Source organism: Oncorhynchus masou, chromosome 28 (genome assembly GCF_036934945.1).
Source record: "Oncorhynchus masou masou isolate Uvic2021 chromosome 28, UVic_Omas_1.1, whole genome shotgun sequence".
In the NCBI taxonomy this organism is placed as follows: domain Eukaryota; kingdom Metazoa; phylum Chordata; class Actinopteri; order Salmoniformes; family Salmonidae; genus Oncorhynchus; species Oncorhynchus masou.
Genome location: NC_088239.1, coordinates 66,828,026 through 66,849,236, shown reverse-complemented (window position 1 = coordinate 66,849,236; position 21,211 = coordinate 66,828,026). Strand labels below are relative to the sequence as shown.

Genomic DNA, 21,211 nt, shown 5'->3' with positions numbered 1-21,211 from the left:
ACATCTCACTGGAGAGAATGCAGCCAGAAGTTTAACATGTTTCCTCTCCAAGGGACAGACATGCTCTCCAGACTCGACCTAAGCCATGTGTATGTGGGTGTCTGTGCCAGGCAGGAAGCTGCTCTCTGCTGCTGTGATTGATAGAGCGACCGTACTGACCAATCCTCTCTTCCCACCATTAATCATACAGACACACATACACATCTGGTGGAGTGAATGCTTCCTCTGCAGTCAACAGCTGAACCTATCCTCTCTGTTTCTCTCCCATCACACAGTCTTTCACCTCTCCTTCATTCAGCCCTGAAGTCCTGGTGGATTGGCTGGCTGATCACTTCAGCATGTGCTCTCTTCTCTCTCCCTCTTTTCTTTCTCATTCAAGAACACTCAATTGAAGTTTTGTAATGCCATTTTCTTTATTACAATACCTTTAATAAAGGCATTCTCTGTAAAGGCAGGTAGACTTCCATTGGAGATAAGTGAATTTGCCACTGTTTAAAAACCATTGGCATTATCATTTACATTATCATTAACCTCAACATAACACTGTCGTGTCCATAGAGTCCAGACGAGAGAGTGATACTGAAGGCAAGCCCTGACTGACTAACACTGCTGCTATATTAGCTTATTAAAACACATAGAATCAGAGGAAAGAAGTGGCTATGATTCTAACACATAGCATCATATCCACACCTCTCTTAGATGTCATTTCAATGACAGGGATAAAAACAAGCTACCATGTATAAAATAAAAATACTGGAAATATGTATTCATATTAACAATTCGTAATATACTGTATTTACAAAAGAACAACATTATTTTTCCTTGGTATCAATTTCCTTTTTATATCCTATATGGTTTGCTCAGCAAAGCAGCAGCTTGTTTCATAATATGGCGATGAAGATCAATAATGTGTAGCAGCCTTCTCCTCTTCCTCCTCCTCTTGCTCCTGGGAGAGTCTCCCTACATTAAAGGGATAGTTCCCCCAAATAAAAAATACACATTGGTTTCCTTGCCCTGTAAGCAGTCTATGACCCTGTAAGCAGTCTATGGACAATGTATGACAGCAATCCATGCATTGGTTTAGTTTCCCTTGCACTGTTTTAGCATTTGTGGCACAGATCCAATTCAAGTAATGGAACCGATATTATACTTTTTTGCACATCCAAATTATCCAAAATGATTTTAAATTGATTGTGAAGCTCAACAAAGTCACTTAAATGTTTTGTGGGCGTCATGGGTGACAAATGCTAATATCAGTCCCATGACTTGAATGGGATATGTGTCACAAATACTAAAATGTTAGCATGTGAAAATAGTGCCAGGGAAAATAAACCAAAGCATGGATTGCTCTCATACCTTGCTTACAGTTTAAGAAAACCTCCAGGTAGCCTAGTGGTTCGAGCGTTGGGCCAATAACCGGAAGGTTGCTAGATTGAATCCCCGAGCTGACAAGGTACAAATCTGTCGTTCTGCCCCTGAGCAAGGCAGTTGGTTCCTGTTCCCTGGCTGCCGTGGATGTCGATTAAGTCATCTCCCGCACCTCTCTGATTCAGGGGGGGTGGGTTAAATGCGGAAGACACATTTCAGTTGAAGGCATTCAGTTGGACAACTGCCTAGGTATTCCCCTTTCCCAATGTGTCATTTGGGTGAACTATCCCTTTAATAGTTCAGTATTGTCCTGGGGAGGAGGAGAGAAGAGTCCATATTTGTGCAAACTCTATTTCATGTCTTATGACTCTGTTATAACCCTCCATGTGTCTGTCTTTTCCATTGTCTTTATCTGTGGATAAAGAGGGAGGTGGATAGGTTAAGGTGTACGGGCGGGGCAGTGTTTTTAGATCAGCGTAGGCTGTGTCCGCGGGTGTACGTCAGGGTAGATGCTGTGGTGATCGTAGGCTACGACGGAGTTTCAAGACGGGGTTCTGGAAGGTTTGTGGTGTGCGTAGGCCAGGGTGGAGGTATGAGAGGGGGTCCTAGAGGGGGTGTGCTGGGTGGAGGTCCAGGATGGGCTCAGGGGAGAGTACTCTGCTGCGTGAGTCGCCTCCCTGGAGAAGACAGAGTCAGAGAAGCTGCTGGTGTCTGGACCCAATGGAGAATACTGGACCACAGGGATGGACAGATTCAAATACTCCTAGAGAGAGTTGAGAGAGGGAGGACACGTTCAGGGGAATAATTCAAATGATACGAAAATGACACTGTTTGTGTGTGTGCGCACGTGAATGTGTTTGTTTACCTGGTTGGTCATGAGTGAGAGTGTGCGGTCCAGATCCTCTACCAGCTGTTGGAAGGTTGGTCTGCGAGATGGAACAGCGTGCCAGCAGTCTTTCATCATGATATACCTGAGAGCACACACCACAGTGTTACAACAGAGAGTGTGTTTGTATTACTCTACTTGCGAGGACATTCTTACAGTATACTTGTGTTTTTTTGTGTGCGTGTGTACCCACAGCTCCTCTGTGCAGGCGGCTGGCCTGTCCATACGATGTCCCTCCTTCAGCAGTTTGAACAGCTCCTCTACAGGGACCCCTGGGTAGGGAGATCCTCCTAGAGTAAAGATCTCCCACAGCAACACCCCAAACGACCACCTACAATTCAATACAATCAACATCACTTTCTCAGGGACAGTTATTGCTGGGCTTGAAAGTAAACCTACAGGCACATAACAGGATGGATAGCACAACACCACAGAATGTATATTAGGAGTTAGGAGTGTGACTTACACGTCACTCTGGTGTGTGTAGATGCGGTCGAACAGAGCCTCTGGAGCCATCCACTTCACTGGCAGACGACCCTGGGAGGAAAACAGGGGGTTAAACCACGTGTTAAACTCATTCCACAGAGGGCTAAATGTCTGCAGGTTTTCGCTCCATCCTTGTACTTGATTGATTAATTAAGCTGACTACTTAGTAAGACACTCCCCTCACCTGGTTGTCTAATGCTTTTGTCTAGGTTTTAATTGAAAAACTCATTCCCTCCGTGGAATGAGTTTGCCACCCCTGGGTTAAAACATCTATATGTCCGTCTGTGTCTGAATTTCAGTCGTCTACTCACTCCACTGTGATCATGTTACTTACATTGGTGGTCTTCTTGTAGTAGTCTATGTGGTGGATGTCTCTGGCCAAACCAAAGTCTGCTATCTTCATCACATTGTCCTCTGTCACCAACACGTTCCTGGCTGCTAGGTCTCTGTGGATACACTACAGAAAAAAATGTGATTGATTCATTTATTGGTTGACTGATTTACACTAATGTCCAGTAAAGGAGAGGTAGAGTAAGATAAAATAATAGATTCAGATGAAGAGAATGAAACACCGAAAGTTGAAAAGAAGAGCGAGAGAGAGAGAGACAGACAGACAGACAAAAAGACAGACAATAAAACTGGTCTCTTCTCTGACCTTCTGTAAGGTGAGGTATGCCATGCCCCTGGCCACCTGGTAGGCAGCAGACACCAGCTCCCTGACCTCTACGCTGTCCAGGGGGGCCTGGGTTGGCCCAGACCAGTACTCCAGATCCACAGGCCTCCGACAACGCAGGTACTCCCTCAGGTTGCCCTGAGATGCATACTCTACCACCACATAGAGAGGGCCTGGAGAGAAAGGGAAGGGTTATAATAAACAATGTGGTGTTCCCCAAGGTACAGTGCTTGGACCCCTGCTGTTATTTTCACCCCTTGGTACTGTGGCCATTGTACTCATCTGTGCAAATAAAATGCTATTTCGCTCACACGCTCGCACACACACACATACACAAGCACACAAACACACACAGCACCAGTATTACCATCCTGTGTGCAGGCTCCCAGCAGGTTGATGATGTTTTTGTGTTTCCTGAACATCTTCATCATCTCCATTTCAGCGATCAGATCACTCAGGTCCTTCTCTGTGGCGTCCGCTACACAGGAAACAGGATGTGACATCAAATCAATATCAACCAATACAAACACTGTTTTTCAGTTTATTTTGAATTATCTCCTTAAATATTGGGAATATATTTCAGGAAGTAGTTTTATGTACCTTTGAGCATCTTGACGGCAACCTTGGTGAGACGAGAGGGTTTTTCTCTGTCCAGACCTGCAGCCTCTGCTAGCACAACCTGACCAAAACAACCTTCACCCAGTGGCTTCCCCAGAGACAGCCTAGAACACAGACATGCAAGGCTATGAATGTCCTGTGCATGGAGGTTACGAATCTCCTTGGTTACGTTATGAGTACCGTGTGCAGATGATGTAAGCAATATGTAGGGTTATGTATGCCGATATTATAGATTGGTTATTCTCTATGCAGGGATATAAGCCCTCTAGTACCTGTCTCGTGACAGCTCCCAGAGTGGGTCTGCGGGCAGCTCATACACTGACACGCCAACCAGGGTGGGCGTGGCTCCACTGGAAAGGCGGTACGGCCTGACCAGACACACCCTCGATTGTAGAGAGGAGGAGGAGTCTACTGACACCTTGAGAAAGAGAAGGGGAGGTAGTGAGAGAGGATATACTGTAATAAGAGTTAGCCCGCTGAACTAAAGCCTATGGATTAGCTCAGGAAAAAAAGTATTCACATCTCAGGCAAAGGTTACCCATCACACGATCATGGGTCACTAGTGTGTGTGTGTGTGTTACCTGTCTGTGTAGGGGAATGCTCTTGGCCAGTTTGTGAACGGCCAACTGGCTGCTGAAGTCGCTCTTCTTCGGGGAGCAGCATAGTCGGCAGGCGGTTGCTACGGCGACCATGAACATGATGAAGAAACCGACACAGTAGATGAAGATCTCCAGGTAGGCCTGAGATAGTACAGGGGAGGGGGGCAGATCTGGAGGAGAGGGAGTGAAGTGGGATAAATTCATAACATTTTTTACATTGTTTTTTTTCTTCTTCCATTTTAAGTGCAAATATACAAAGCACATTGGGCTGCAAAAGTTTGTACACAAGTGTACCTTTGATCACACTGAGCCAGGCAGAGTGGTGAGAGAGTCCTATAGAGTTTCCTGCCAGACAGGTGTACTCTCCTTCATCCTCCACAGACACGTTCCTCAGAGTAAACACCTCCATCTCCCGGTCTGTGGTGTTAAACCCTGCAGTCTGAGAGAGAAAGAGAGATTTTGTGACATAGCCCTCGTCAATACAGTGTGCGTTAACCTTCAGAACGTGTACATATATATGTGTGGTGTGTACCTTCAGTACGCGTACGTAAGGCAGTCCGTCTGGTCCCACTCTGCTGCCATTAATGGTGATGCGTTTGAGCCACTGGATGTGGGGCTGAGGGTCGCTGAACACTCGACAGACAAACTCCACGTCGCTACCAACCATGGCCGTACGATTAGCTGGCAGGCCTGCCTGGAGGATGGGCCTGTGAGGGGAACGTTCTAGAATACACAGAAAACATCAATGCAATGTGAGTGATACAAAAACACTAACATACACCCTCCCACCACTCAAGGCATACAGTGCCTTGCGAAAGTATTCGGCCCCCTTGAACTTTGCGACCTTTTGCCACATTTCAGGCTTCAAACATAAAGATATAAAACTGTATTTTTTTGTGAAGAACCAACAACAAGTGGGACACAATCATGAAGTGGAATGACATTTATTGGATATTTCAAACTTTTTTAACAAATCAAAAACTGAAAAATTGGGCGTGCAAAATTATTCAGCCCCCTTAAGTTAATACTTTGTAGCACCACCTTTTGCTGCGATTACAGCTACAAGTCGCTTCGGGTATGTCTATCAGTTTTGCACATCGAGAGACTGACATTTTTTCCCATTCCTCCTTGCAAAACAGCACGAGCTCAGTGAGGTTGGATGGAGAGCATTTGTGAACAGCAGTTTTCAGTTCTTTCCACAGATTCTCGATTGGATTCAGGTCTGGACTTTGACTTGGCCATTCTAACACCTGGATATGTTTATTTTTGAACCATTCCATTGTAGATTTTGCTTTATGTTTTGGATCATTGTCTTGTTGGAAGACAAATCTCCGTCCCAGTCTCAGGTCTTTTGCAGACTCCATCAGGTTTTCTTCCAGAATGGTCCTGTATTTGGCTCCATCCATCTTCCCATCAATTTTAACCATCTTCCCTTTCCCTGCTGAAGAAAAGCAGGCCCAGACCATGATGCTGCCACTACCATGTTTGACAGTGGGTATGGTGTGTTCAAGGTGATGAGCTGTGTTGCTTTTACACCAAACATAACATTTTGCATTGTTGCCAAAAAGTTCAATTTTGGTTTCATCTGACCAGAGCACCTTCTTCCACATGTTTGGTGTGTCTCCCAGGTGGCTTGTGGCAAACTTTAAACAACACTTTTTATGGATATCTTTAAGAAATGTCTTTCTTCTTGCCACTCTTCCATAAAGGCCAGATTTGTGCAATATACAACTGATTGTTGTCCTATGGACAGAGTCTCCCACCTCAGCTGTAGATCTCTGCAGTTCATCCAGAGTGATCATGGGCCTCTTGGCTGTAACTCTGATCAGTCTTCTCCTTGTATGAGCTGAAAGTTTAGAGGGACGGCCAGGTCTTGGTAGATTTGCAGTGGTCTGATACTCCTTCCATTTCAATATTATCGCCTGCACAGTGCTCCTTGGGATGTTTAAAGCCTGGGAAATCATTTTGTATCCAAATCCGGCTTTAAACTCCTTCACAACAGTATCTCGGACCTGCCTGGTGTGTTCCTTGTTCTTCATGATGCTCTCTGCGCTTTTAACGGACCTCTGAGACTATCACAGTGCAGGTGCATTTATACGGAGACTTGATTACACACAGGTGGATTGTATTTATCATCATTAGTCATTTAGGTCAACATTGGATCATTCAGAGATCCTCACTGAACTTCTGGAGAGAGTTTGCTGCACTGAAAGTAAAGGGGCTGAATAATTTTGCACGCCCAATTTTTCAGTTTTTGATTTGTTAAAAAAGTTTGAAATATTCAATAAATGTCGTTCCACTTCATGATTGTGTCCCACTTGTTGTTGATTCTTCACAAAAAATACAGTTTTATATCTTTATGTTTGAAGCCTGAAATGTGGCAAAAGGTCGCAAAGTTCAAGGGGGCCAAATACTTTCGCAAGGCACTGTACATAACAAAAGTAAACACACACAATATATATACAGTACCAGTCAAAAGTTTGGACACACCACCACTGCAGAATGCTGTGGTAGCCATGCTGGTTAAGTGTGCCTTGAATTCCAAAGAAATCAGACAGTTTAACCAGCAAAGTACCACCTACACCATCACACCTCCTACTCCATGCTTCACAGTGGGAACTACACATGCGGAGATCACCTACTCTGCGTCTCACAAAGACATGGAGGTTGGAACCAAAAATCTCTAATTTGGACTCATCAGACCAAAAGCCAGATTTCCACCGGTCTTAACGTCCATTACTCGTGTTTCTTGGCCCAAGCAAGTCTCTTCTTATTATTGGTGTCCTTTAGCAGTGGTTCTTTGCAGCAATTTGACCATGGCCTGATTCATGCAGTCTCCTCTGAACAGTTGATGTTGAGATGTGTCTGTTACTTGAACTCTATAATACGGACTTGGTCTTTACCAAACAGGACTATCTTCTGTATACCACCCCTACCTTGTCACAACACAACTGATTGGCTCAAACACATTAAGAAGGAAAGACATTTCACAAATTACCTTTTAACAAGGCACACCTGTTAATTGAAATGCATTCCAGGTGACTACTTCATGAAGCTGGTTGAGAGAATGCAAAGAGTGTGCAAATCAAGGCAAGGGGTGGCTACGTTGAAGAAACGCAAATATATTTTGATAGGTTTAAACCTTATGGTTACTACATGATTCCATGTGTACTATTTCATAGTTTTGATGTCTTAACTATTATTCTACAATGTAGAAAATAGTAAAAAATAAAGAAAAAACCTGGAATGACTAGGTGTGTCCAAACTTTTGACTGGTACTGTATTTATATGCACATATATTGACTGACCCACTACATCCAGCTGGTAGGTGTGTGTGAGGCTGCCGTGCTTGTTCTCCACCAGACAGGTGTAGTTGCCTTTATCAGACGGAACCACTGACTCCATTATTATTGTCCACATGTGGTCCCGGAGCTGAAAGAGGGAGACAGCGAGAGAGGAAGAGCATGAGAGAAAGAGGCAAAGGAGTGGAAACGTGAGAAGAGCCATGAAAAATACACATTGTGTGTTGTGTTAGTAATTTAATTTTGGCAAAGTAGACATAACATGTGTTCTCCAAGGTTCAGTGCTTGGACCCCTGTTGTTGTCTTTTTACACGGTATCCCTTGGTACTATAATATTAGTTTTTAAGGTATGCTATTTACTCTCTGACTTACAGGCTCAATGCATCCATTTTTATCTCAATATCAAATAAAAAAATATTGTGTAACGCACCTTACTGTGATTGTTTTTTAGTTTTTTTATAGCAAAAGCCATTTCTGAAGCAATAATTTTGCTAAGACTGTCTAGGATTGGTTTGATTGGGGAGGGGAACACTGAAAACTAGCTGTTATTGGCAGAGAGGTTTGGAACAAACTAATTTATCACCTGGGGATGTCACCAGGCAGGACAAAACTCCATCCCACCAAAACAGGCTGAAATTTCAGGCGGTCTTTTCAAAGTTCTTACACTAAAAGGGCATTCATATAATTTTCACAATTTCACAGTATTATTCCAACCTCATAGTGTGGAAATACAGTTGAGGTCAGAAGTTTACATACACTTAGGATGGCATCATTAAAACTAGTTTTTCAACCAGTCCAAAAATGTCTTGTTAACAAACTATAGTTTTGGCAAGTCGGTTAGGACATTACTTTGTGAATGACACAAGTAATTTTTACAACAATTGTTCACAGACAGATTATTTCACTGTATCACAATTCCCGTGGGTCAGAAGTTTACACAGGTTGGAAAATTCCAGAAAATTATGTCATGGCTTTAGAGGCTTCTGATAGGCTAATTGACATAATTTGAGTCAATTGGAGGTGTACCTGGGGATGTATTTCAAGGCCTACCTTCAAACTCAGTGCCTCTTTGCTTGACATCATGGGAAAATCAAAAGAAATCAGCCAAGATCTCAGAAAAAACATTGTAGACCTTCACAGTCTGGTTCATCCTTGGGAGCAATTTCCAAACGCCTGAAGGTACCACGTTCATCTGTACAAACAATAGTATGCAAGTATAAACACCATGGGATCACGCAAATGTACTTTTGTACGAAATGTGCAAATCAATCCCATAACAACAAAGGACCTTGTGAAGATGCTGGAGGAAACCGGTACAAAAGTATCAATATCCACAGTAAAACGAGTCCTATATCAACATAACGTGAAAGGCTGCTCAGCAAGGAAGAAGTCACTGCTCCAAAACTGCCATAAAAAAGCCAGACTATGGTTTGCAACTGCACATGGGGACATAGATCATACTTTTTGGAGAAATGTCCTCTGGTCTGATGAAACAAAAATAGAACTGTTTGGCCATAATGACCATCGTTATGTTTGGAGGAAAAAGGGGGAGGCTTGCAAGCCGAAGAACACCATCCCAACCATTAAGCACGGGGGTGGCAGCATCATGTTGTGGGGGTGCCTTGCTGCAGGAGGGACTGGTCCACTTCACAAAATAGATGGCATCCTGAGGATGGAAAATTATGTGGCTGTATTGAAGCAACATCTCAAGACATCAGTCAGGAAGTTAAAGCTTGGTCACAAATGGGTCTTCCAAATGGACACTGACCCCAAGCATACTTCCAAAGTTGTGGCAAAATGGCTTAAGGACATCAAAGTCAAGGTATTGGAGTGGCCATCGCAAAGCCCTGACCTCGATCCCATAGAAAATGTGTGGGCAGAACTGAAATAGTGTAGCAAGGAGTTCTACAAACCTGACTCAGTTACACCAGCTCTGTCAGGAGGAATGGGCCAAAATTCACTCAAATTATTGTCGGAAGCTTGTGGAAGGCTACCCGAAAAGTTTTACCCAAATTAAACAATTTAAAGGCAATGCTACCTAAAACTAATTGAGTGTATGTAAACTTCTGATGAAAGAAATAAAAGCTGAAATAAATAATTCTCTCAACTATTATTCTGACATTTCACATTATTATAGTAAAGTGGTGATCCTAACTGACCTAAGACAGGGAATTTTCTACTGGGATTAAATGTCAGGAATTGTGAAAAACTGAGTTTAAATGTATTTGGCTAAGGTGTCTGTAAACTTCTGACTTCAACTGTATATACACTGATTGTACAACACATTAAGAACACCTTCCTAATATTGGGTTCCAATTGTTGTCTCACCTACATTGATTGAAGTGGATTTAACAAGTGACATCAATAAGCAATCATAGCTTTCACCTGGAATCACTAGGTCAGTCTTTGTCATGGAAAGAGGAGGTGTCCGTAATGTTTTGTACACTCCGTGTATAAAATACAGGACAATCACGTTTCTGGCTGTACTGGGGCTTTGACAGATGATACACAACTCAGACAACCCAGTATGAAGCAGAGGGCTGTACAAAAACACATACCTTGAAGCCTCCAATGCGCTGGTCTTTCCTGAACTCTTTCCCATTCCTATACCACCGCAAAGTTGGTGTGGGATTACCAGTCGCCTGGCAACGAAATTTAACAGTCTTACTGGCAGGAACGGCATGGAGCCTCTTCTCCATCTTGTCTGGAGTCGCCCACTGAGGAGCCATCACTAGAGAGAGGGTATTTATATTTCACATTTTTGATTCAATATCAATCTTTCTTCAGTTGGTTTGGCTAGTAACTACTTTTTCAGACCAATAAAAGGGGAGAGAAAGGAAAGTGGCAGGGGAAAGAGGTAAGAAGAAGGAGCTTACATTGGAGATTCTGATTGTTGGATAGTTTATTTTCCTCTGAAGAAGACTCATCATCATCATCATCTTCGTCCTCAGAAGATGCCAGCATGTCAGCTATGGCGAGAGAAGAAAACGTAAACCAAAAATAGAAACCAGTGTGTGTATGTTTAAACAGGAAGAACTGAGACAGGGTTACTCTGTGGGGGTCTGGGATGCTCCTGCTGAGTGAAAAGGGAAACGGCTTAAAGATTAACCTTTTACATTTTTACCCCTTTAAGCTGCCCTCCCCCCCCACACACACACACACACACACACACACACACACACACACACACACACAGTTCCCCTGTTGCTCCCTAACCCCCAGCTCAGAGATAAACAAACACACTAATAATCACCACCTTCATCCTGACAAATGGTTGTGAACAAAGGGTGAGGAGGGATGTGAGGGTGAGTTGGGAGAGAGGAGGGAAAAGCAGCAGGTTTCAGATCTTTAATGGGTCCTGTTTGAATACGTTGAATGAGAAAAAGCCTACTTCCTTCTACCATTAGACACAGTCGGCTCAGGTTCCATTCCACAGCATTCACAGATCCGGCCACATCAGATCAGTGATTACTATAAGCAGGGATATTTGCTACCACACATCCCTTTTCACCTCTCATCAGGATTACTGATTACTATACAATATATTGGTAACTCAGGACATGTTCTGCCACAGATTCAATACCTCCCAACCTCTCAGCAGGACCTCTCCAATAATCTACAGATATTAGGTCCATAATCAGCATCACCACAGACTGACACAGACCATCCCTGAATTCATGCTCCCAACCTCGCTACATTATGTATGTAATCTACAGGGAGAGGTCTACAGAGACTGCATTATGGGAGGTCTTGAATACAGCATGTCTGTCATCTAGAGGGAGAGGTCTACAGAGACTGCATTATGGGAGGTCTTGAATACAGCATGTCTGTCATCTAGAAGGAGAGGTCTACAGAGACTGCATTATGGGAGGTCTTGAATACAGCATGTCTGTCATCTAGAAGGAGAGGTCTACAGAGACTGCATTATGGGAGGTCTTGAATACAGCATGTCTGTCATCTAGAAGGAGAGGTCTACAGAGACTGCATTATGGGAGGTCTTGAATACAGCATGTCTGTCATCTAGAGGGAGAGGTCTACAGAGACTGCATTATGGGAGGTCTTGAATACAGCATGCCTGTCATCTAGAGGGAGAGGTCTACAGAGACTGCATTATGGGAGGTCTTGAATACAGCATGTCTGTCATCTAGAGGGAGAGGTCTACAGAGACTGCATTATGGGAGGTCTTGAATACAGCATGTCTGTCATCTAGAGGGAGAGGTCTACAGAGACTGCATTATGGGAGGTCTTGAATACAGCATGTCTGTCATCTAGAAGGAGAGGTCTACAGAGACTGCATTATGGGAGGTCTTGAATACAGCATGCCTGTCATCTAGAGGGAGAGGTCTACAGAGACTGCATTATGGGAGGTCTTGAATACAGCATGTCTGTCATCTAGAGGGAGGGGTCTACATAAACTGCATTATGGGAGGTCTTGAATACAGCATGTCTGTCATCTAGAGGGAGAGGTCTACAGAGACTGCATTATGGGAGGTCTTGAATACAGCCTGCTCATAGCAGGGGGAACATTCTCAATGAGAGGTTGTCAAAAATAGACAGAGAGCGCGTGAGAGAGAAAGAGAGAGCGGGGAAGAGAGAGAGCAACAGAGAGAGGGGATAAAGACAAAGAGAACAAAAAATGACTGAAAAAAAGAAAGGAATCCACTAAAAGAGAGAAAAGTAGGGGGGGTTGGTTGAAGTCCAAAAACCTAAACTTTTATTTGAATGAAGAAACGAGAAGGAGAGAAGGATATGGGAAATTGGGAGCAGACTTTGTTTATGGAAAAAGAGTTTGCGGCACAAAAGTTACATTTCGGTGTTTTTGACTAACAGAGAAAAACAAGAATTTATGGGTTACAAAACAACAGTATTACACACACACACACACACACTCAGCTGGATACCAGATGGCTGGAAGCGAAACACACACATACACACACATGCGCGTACAAACACACGCACACAACACAGGGTGTTAGAGTTGGTCAGGATGGTTGTGATTACAGTACTCGCCAATACAAATAAAACAATCTCCTTTCAGGCGGCATTCATCATTTCCTACCAAAAACAGCATTTCTGTTCCACCTCCAACCAGCTGTGTGTGTGTGCTCATGTATGTATGCGTGCGTGTGTGGACAGGATATGTAAACTATACCATGAAAAATCACTGTAAACATCCTCAGCTTTAAACTAAATGGACAAACCTTGAAGAGCTTCTTTCTAGCTCAATATAGAATCTCCCCACCCCAAACACACATCCATAAATGTAAGTGTATGTTCTGTTTTCTCGAGCTCAGAATAGAGACCCGCTACTAACGGAACAGTTCCAGATAGCAGAACAGAGTCAGTGGGATTGAACCACCATGGTAGCAGCCTGAACCCAGAACCCTCAGCCTGAGCCCAGAACCCTTAGCCTGAACCTAGAACCCTTAGCCTGAACCCAGAACCCTCAGCCTGAACCCAGAACCTTCAGCTTGAACCCAGAACCCTTAGCCTGAACCCAGAACCCTCAGCCTGAACCCAGAACCTTCAGCTTGAACCCAGAACCCTCAGCCTGAACCCAGAACCCTCAGCCTGAACCCAGAACCCTTAGCCTGAACCCAGAACAGCCTGAACCTAGAACCCTCAGCCTGAACCCAGAACCCTTAGCCTGAACCCAGAACCCTTAGCCTGAACCCAGAACCCTTAGCCTGAACCCAGAACAGCCTGAACCCAGAACCCTTAGCCTGAACCCAGAACCCTTAGCCTGAACCCAGAACCCTTAGCCTGAACCCAGAACCCTCAGCCTGAGCCCAGAACCCTCAGCCTGAACCCAGAACCCTCAGCCTGAACCCAGAACCCTCAGCCTGAACCTAGAACCCTTAGCCTGAACCTAGAACCCTTAGCCTGAACCTAGAACCCTTAGCCTGAACCCAGAACCCTCAGCCTGAACCCAGAACCCTCAGCCTGAACCCAGAACCCTCAGCCTGAACCCAGAACCCTCAGCCTGAACCCAGAACCCTCAGCCTGAACCCAGAACCCTTAGCCTGAACCCAGAACCCTTAGCCTGAACCCAGAACCCTCAGCTTGAACCCAGAACCCTTAGCCTGAACCCAGAACCCTTAGCCTGAACCCAGAACAGCCTGAACCTAGAACCCTCAGCATGAGGGATTAAAATAGATTAAATAACAAAGAGGAAAAGAAGGCTCACAAGCGAGTACACACACACACACACACACACACAATAAGACGTAGCACTGCCTGTCAACTACAACCGAGAGAGCACAAGCAAGAAAGAAAGAGAATTTAAGATCTTTATGTGGCCCATGTCTCTTACCTGTGTCGCTGACGTGGGCAGCAGTTGGTCTGGACTGGGTCAGGGGAGAGTAAATCAGTAGAACCAGCAGTGACCAAAGGAGCAGCAGAGACGAGCGGGACAACAACATACTGGCACTGGTATAGGTTAACTGGTACAGCACTGGAATGGTAGGGGCTACTGGTACAGGGCAGGCTGAAGAGGGCGCTTAAATGTATCAGCCTACAACCATCAATTCTTCAGGTGGGGAACTGTAAGAGGAAAAAAGAGAGGGACATTCATGAATATATTAAAGACAAGACAAGGCATTTTATGAAAATAAATGGCAAGATAAGGATGTGACACTGCTACCCTGTCTAGAGCCTGTCCGATATATCAGGTCACCAATACTCAGCCAAAAACCAATATTTAATAAATAGGATGAAAAAAGGGAATCTCATGCTTATATGAACACTTGTCATTAATGTCACCATGTATGAAATCAATATTTGAAGCACAATTATTGGACAATTGCTCTTTTGGATGGCAATTTATGAGAACTTAGTGTAGAAAATGTATCCGTATCTGTAAGTTTGTCCCCCACCCAAAATCGGAATCGGACCCGAAAAACATATGGGTCAGGCTCTAACGGGTCAGCCCATGCTCGCAGGAGGACATTGGTAGAGACTGTGACACATGCTCTGGTGTCTCTTTTCACAGATCTCAGATGAGAACTCCGCTTCCAACACTCCTCACACTATAACATCTTTCGACGCTTGTCCAATAAGCTCACCTGTCACATATTAATGCCCATCAAACGTTCCAAAACAAATCTGTATTTTATCACAGTTTTGTTATGCCTCCCCCTAAAGGCATCAGCATGCTTCGGTTTGGTTGGCGCATAGCCGAGTGCTGAATGAGTGTGCTCGCATACTCCCTTAAAAGTCATTAAGCAGCAATAGTACTGTTTGTCCATCTTGAGACACCGTAGCTAGTATACACTTCCTCAAAATAATCAGACTTCATCTAAGGTAACTCAAGAATTCTGTCATTCATTTAGAAGTTTTTTGCAGAGGAGATCTTAGTTGCACAATTTTACATCTAACTAAGATGTTTGGTGCAGTATTTCTCAATGAAAAAAATAGCATGAAAATTATTCATCTCTGGTTGAATGACAAACACTTAATTGAAGAATCCCTACTGTTGACCAATCACCGACAAAGGGGCGTAGACTTCGGCCACCGACTTTGGCTTTTCTCAAGAAAAATATTTGTGTACATGATCAGCCACAAAAACCTTACCGAATACCAAAACGAACAAGAACGTCATGATTAATATATGCACAAACTATTTGATGGGAAGCATGCAGAGATTGCGGACACCTTAACCCGCACCCCCAGCCCAAACACCATATGCCCCCCAGTCCGCCTGCCAGTGCCACAGTGTTAAAGTCTCATTGAGAAGATGGATCTGGTGTTTAGGTGTTATGAGATTGCTTCAGACCACAAACAAACACTGATGTAGAGAGACTAACACCCAGGAGAGCTGTAAACATATTCTATAATACATCATCTCCCTTCTCATTATATACTGTTGTAGAGTCAGAAACATGTTGAACAGCTTGACGGTGCATTAACATTACTGAAACTTGGACACTACTGTAGCTGGCAGCTGGGGATGGGGTGGGCATTACTGAGGGTTACTCTGTCCTTCAGAACTGGCAGCCAGTGTGCGTGTGGTTATGCGTGTCAGGGTGATGACCCAGAGTGGGAGATATGTAACAGTAAAGAGTAGAGTGGCAGGTTTATGAAGATGTCATTAATGCCCTTGATTTACACCACACACAGAGAATTTACCCTCGTTGACACCGCCCGTAACTCAACCCCACACTAACGTAAAGAGTCTCTTAAATTGATGAGTTTGTTTGCAGATTTATGAGTTTTATGGTGGAGAGCCCAGCACAGAAACAGCTAGGCAGACAGTCTTCTTATTACATACTGTAGGTTAGAGAGAGAATGAGGGAGAGTAAGAGAGAGACATAGAGTATGCAGGCTTTTGCTCCAGCTCCAGCTCTACCCCCCCCCCCCCCAAAATCACCACATAATCACCACAGACACAATTAGAACAGAAATAAGACCACTTTCTCCCGGCCCTAGCCTTGCTGTGTGGCTTCTTTAACTTCAGAGAGAGGAAACAGCACATAACAGTAACTTTGACATCCATTTCAGCAATTTAACAGACGGTCTTATACAAAGAGAGTTGCTTTGAACCAGAGCAGGGTAGAAAACCCCTACAAATGATGAACATTGCAAGTAAAACCTTCCAAAATAGCTTCAAGTCCAGTGCTAGTTGTTTTCTGAGCTGTTATTCTGCAGCTGCTGTTGGTTTAAACTAGAAGCCACCTGGTCAGCTTGCTGGTTCTGTGTATAGCTTAGAATGACTCAGGGAGGTTGATATGATAAAAAACTGATGGTAACTACACACACAGGGTGGCATATAGTCGAGAGGCCAAGAATAGAGCATCACACCAGCTCTCTATTGAGGAGAGGGCTTCAACATACCAGAAACATCTCCCTACTCCATCTTTCTCCCATGTCTTCCTCCCCATACATCCCCCCTCTAATCCCTTCAGTCGACAACTTCTAGTTCTCCGAAGTTTACCCCCCCTCCAAACCCTTCAATATGACAACTTCTAGTCCTTTTAAGATTACCCCCCCCTCCATCTAATCCCTTCAATCAGACAACTTCTAGTTATTTTAAGATTACCCTCCCCTCCATCTAATCCCTTCAACCAGACAACTTCTAGTTCTTTTAAGATTACCCCCCTCCATCTAATCCCTTCAATCAGACAACTTCTAGTTCTTTTAAGATTACCCCCCTCCATCTAATCCCTTCAATCAGACAACTTCTAGTTCTTTTAAGATTACCCCCTCCATCTAATCCCTTCAATCAGACAACTTCTAGTCCTTTTAAGATTACCCCCTCCATCTAATCCCTTCAACCAGACAACTTCTAGTCCTTTTAAGATTACCCCCCTCCATCTAATCCCTTCAATCAGACAACTTCTAGTCCTTTTAAGATTACCCCCCCTCCATCTAATCCCTTCAATCAGACAGCTTCTAGTTATTTTAAGATTACCCCTCCATCTAATCCCTTCAATCAGACAACTTCTAGTTCTTTTAAGATTACCCCCCCTCCATCTAATCCCTTCAACCAGACAACTTCTAGTTCTTTTAAGATTACCCCCCCTCCATCTAATCCCTTCAACCAGACAACTTCTAGTCCTTTTAAGATTACCCCCCTCCATCTAATCCCTTCAATCAGACAACTTCTAGTTCTTTTAAGATTACCCCCCTCCATCTAATCCCTTCAATCAGACAACTTCTAGTTATTTTAAGATTACCCTCCCCTCCATCTAATCCCTTCAACCAGACAACTTCTAGTTCTTTTAAGATTACCCCCTCCATCTAATCCCTTCAATCAGACAACTTCTAGTTCTTTTAAGATTACCCCCCCTCCATCTAATCCCTTCAATCAGACAACTTCTAGTTCTTTTAAGATTACCCCCCCTCCATCTAATCCCTTCAATCAGACAACTTCTAGTCCTTTTAAGATTACCCCCCCTCCATCTAATCCCTTCAACCAGACAACTTCTAGTCCTTTTAAGATTACCCCCCCTCCATCTAATCCCTTCAATCAGACAGCTTCTAGTTATTTTAAGATTACCCCTCCATCTAATCCCTTCAATCAGACAACTTCTAGTTCTTTTAAGATTACCCCCTCCATCTAATCCCTTCAACCAGACAACTTCTAGTTCTTTTAAGATTACCCCCTCCATCTAATCCCTTCAACCAGACAACTTCTAGTCCTTTTAAGATTACCCCCCCTCCATCTAATCCCTTCAACCAGACAACTTCTAGTTATTTTAAGATTACCCCCCCCATCTAATCCCTTCAACCAGACAACTTCTAGTCCTTTTAAGATTACCCCCCCTCCATCTAATCCCTTCAATCAGACAACTTCTAGTTATTTTAAGATTACCCTCCCCTCCATCTAATCCCTTCAATCAGACAACTTCTAGTTCTCCTAAGATTATCTCCCTTTTAATCCCTTCAGTCAAACAACTTCTAGTTCTCCTAAAATTATATTTTTAATTCCCCCTCCCTCTCTTTCTGGCAGATGTGACCTCTCCAGGTGTTCCATTCCAAAAGTCTTTATCTACACACCACATTCTGCCTTAGCTCTGGCCTGGTCCACCCGCCATAGTAACGCTGTCATAGTAACACATTTTCCTGTAAACTGGAAAACAGCTCCTGGTGTGTACCTGTGTGTCAAGGGGAGCCATGGCGGAGATATGCTACCATGAAGCATCCATGAAAGCATTGATTGTGCACCTATATAATCCAGCTGTAGTACTGTTACTTACAGAGGCTGAATGTCTGGAGACAGAGGACAGGTGGAGAGTAGAACAGAAAGCACACAGGTCTGCTGTTGGACTTTAATCCTCCTAACTCACTCACACTCCTGGTCAGTGACCCTGGAGTCTTCTATAGGCCTGGATAACAGCTCAGTGCCTTACCATACACCTCTATCTACCTCCCCACTCATCTCTTTATCACTCTCTCAGTCTCTATCTGTTCTATTATCTCTCTCTACTCATCTGTTTCTCCTCCCATAATGTGGTATCTGATACAGATTAGCAGCCATCACACATTCTCTCCATTCCCAAATGGCAGAGTGAGCCATTTCTCACACTCACATTCAGTATCTCTCTCTCACTGTTACCCTGGCGAGTAAGATTTAGATTTCCAATGTATTCATTACACAAATACACTTGAAATTGAACTCTCACATCACACCATTATTATCATCATTGTGTATATGTGCTGACAAACATCCAAAATGGTCTTCTGATCATAATGAGCCATTTCTGGACAGATAAAAAAAACATACTCAAAGGAGAATCTCGATTTAAAGTGGGTTTTTTTTTTAGTTGAGCACCAGGTTTAATCTCAGTCCAAGAAACCAGCCCTATAACTTCAATGTCATGCATGGCCCACGGATCATGTGGCAACAGTACTACTGTTATTCCCATTCTACTAAGGAGTAGGTGACAGTTCGGTAGCCTAGTGGTTATTGTTGGACTAGTAACCGAAAGGTTGCAAGGTCGAATCCCCAGCTGACAAGGTAAAAAAAAAGGTGTCTTGTGTCTTTCTGCCCCTGAACAAGGCAGTTAGCCCACTGTTCCTAGGCCTCCATTGGAAATAAGATTTTGTTCATAACTAACCTGCCTAGTTAAATAAAGGTCAAATAAAAAAATAAACAGTTGGTTTTGCGCGTGACTCACCCGTCAAGCAGTAGCGCTGTGATGAGTCAACGAACAGCAGATATGGCGCGTGCTACTGAATGAACAGCCGGATCTCATCAGAGTTGGAATGTCACACGCACAAGCCTCATTTACCGTAAACAGATTAAACTGATACATGTACATCCACGGCGGTCGGTGTGCCCAGTCTGTCCATTGCGGTGGCATGTGACTCGACTGACTGCTTTACGGTGTGTTCCTCAGTCAGAGAGAGACATGGGTCAAATCTTACTCGCTGGACTGTGGTTTGTAATTATGTGGTCATCTTTGTGTATATATTATACATGATTAATGAAGCCTTCATAATAAGGCATTATAAAGGTTGGAATTTATGAAATGGTTACAAATAGTTATAGTTTACGACGGCATCTACATCAGGATGACTTTCTTGTTTACTTTGTTAGGGCGTACACTGGCAGGGCCCCCTAAATTGCATAACATTCTTATAGCCTATGTAGGATAATCCCAATATGATCATGAATGGCCAGATCGGTCTATACCTACTTTATTTAAAAGTATAATTGTTTTCTCAAATGTTTACAGATCACATAGGCCAAAGCAAGCTGCAACATTGTATCCTTGACAGTGTGGACATCTAGGCTCTTGGTCGCATTGAAGGTAGTGTCTCACCTGAATTTCTGATCCTTGTGCAGCTCCCCTCGAGAAGGTAGGTTAGACGTCTAAAAGAAAGTAAATAAATGTCCGATTCGATCGATGTCTTTTAAACCTTAAAGTCACAACTCTCGTAAACAATGCGGTGTTTTTCCAGAGTTCAAACGCAGTTTCGCGGTGAAGCTTCGAGTAACCTTAATGGCCATTGATTTCGGGGTAGCAATGGAGCGGTCTCTCTATCTTCCGAGAGAAGAGGTATAAAAACACGTTCAGCACAAATACCTCACACGTAGCCTAAAGTTTTCGACCGGTTTCAGTAAAGATGTCTCTTACAGCAGCAAATCTCAAGGCATTTGACTTTACTCAATACGTTCCTATTCTTGGAGAAAACATGTGGAAACTCCGACCATCTTCTGTATTGTCTTGCAACTGTCGGGAAAAACATTTGCAGAATACTGCAACCCGCATAGATCTATTTGCGAGGCGAATTGTCTGGCAACATTATAACGTTAGGTCATTGAATGTATTTCCGAGCGGCGAATTCCAGCTCTCTGACCTCCCCCAACCACTTCTCACCGTGTGTTGAAAGATTCTGAAGGAGACCTCCCCCTTCCCTCCTTTCCTTCCCCTTCCCTCCTTTCCTTTCCTCCCCCTTCCCTCCTTTCCTTTCCCCCCCCTTCCCTCCTTTCCTTTCCTCCCCCTTCTCACTCCCCTCTCCCTCTCACTTGCAGGAACTCAAAATGATTTAGCCTACACTGTAGACTTGCAGGTCTGTCACAAATAAATAAAAAAGTTGGCTACTGGATTGACTGATCTTAACACAGCATATTTTGGAAATAGACAGCCTGTTTATTTGTGTTTTGGCAACATTCTCACAAGATGTTAAATACTAGGCTATTCAGCATTTGTGTCTACTGCCCTTTTAACTAAAATTCTGACAGAGGGAAATGGCTTCCATATCTTGGAAAGCCCTGGTGTGTGTGTGTGTGTGTGTGTGTGTGTGTGTGTGTGTGTGTGTGTGTGTGTGTGTG

General features: G+C 43.7%; 1 protein-coding gene across 3 annotated transcripts; it reads right to left on the bottom strand.

Moving 5' to 3' along the window:
* Positions 1 to 402: 402 nt before the first annotated feature.
* On the bottom strand, positions 403 to 20,768 carry LOC135518115 (fibroblast growth factor receptor 1-A-like). 3 transcript variants are annotated; one of them, XM_064943023.1, is made up of 17 exons: positions 20,199 to 20,768; positions 14,246 to 14,475; positions 10,809 to 10,901; positions 10,491 to 10,663; positions 7,939 to 8,062; positions 5,163 to 5,353; positions 4,925 to 5,069; positions 4,613 to 4,800; positions 4,304 to 4,449; positions 4,014 to 4,135; positions 3,781 to 3,891; positions 3,396 to 3,586; positions 3,075 to 3,197; positions 2,721 to 2,791; positions 2,448 to 2,585; positions 2,234 to 2,339; positions 403 to 2,131 (listed from the first exon to the last, which is right to left on the bottom strand). In XM_064943023.1, exons 2-17 carry the CDS (start codon positions 14,352 to 14,354, stop codon positions 1,910 to 1,912), a joined length of 2,253 nt encoding a protein of 750 aa, XP_064799095.1. In that variant the 5' UTR covers positions 14,355 to 14,475; positions 20,199 to 20,768; the 3' UTR covers positions 403 to 1,909. The 3 variants fall into 3 exon arrangements, with proteins under 3 accessions (XP_064799095.1, XP_064799096.1, XP_064799097.1); XM_064943024.1 differs by having other exon boundaries at positions 5,178 to 5,353; XM_064943025.1 differs by lacking the exons at positions 10,809 to 10,901; positions 14,246 to 14,475; positions 20,199 to 20,768 and adding an exon at positions 8,983 to 9,124 and having other exon boundaries at positions 10,491 to 10,568.
* Positions 20,769 to 21,211: the final 443 nt, after the last annotated feature.

Bases quoted from the DNA above. Each gene is read 5' to 3' on its own strand.
- LOC135518115 (XM_064943023.1), bottom strand. From the start codon at position 14,354: ATGTTGTTGTCCCGCTCGTCTCTGCTGCTCCTTTGGTCACTGCTGGTT. The intron at 4,136-4,303 runs GTACTAGAGGGC...TCTGTGTTCTAG, and splicing joins TGGGAGCTGTCACGAGACAG to GCTGTCTCTGGGGAAGCCAC. The intron at 2,340-2,447 runs GTGGGTACACAC...GTGTGCTCTCAG, and splicing joins GCCGCCTGCACAGAGGAGCT to GTATATCATGATGAAAGACT.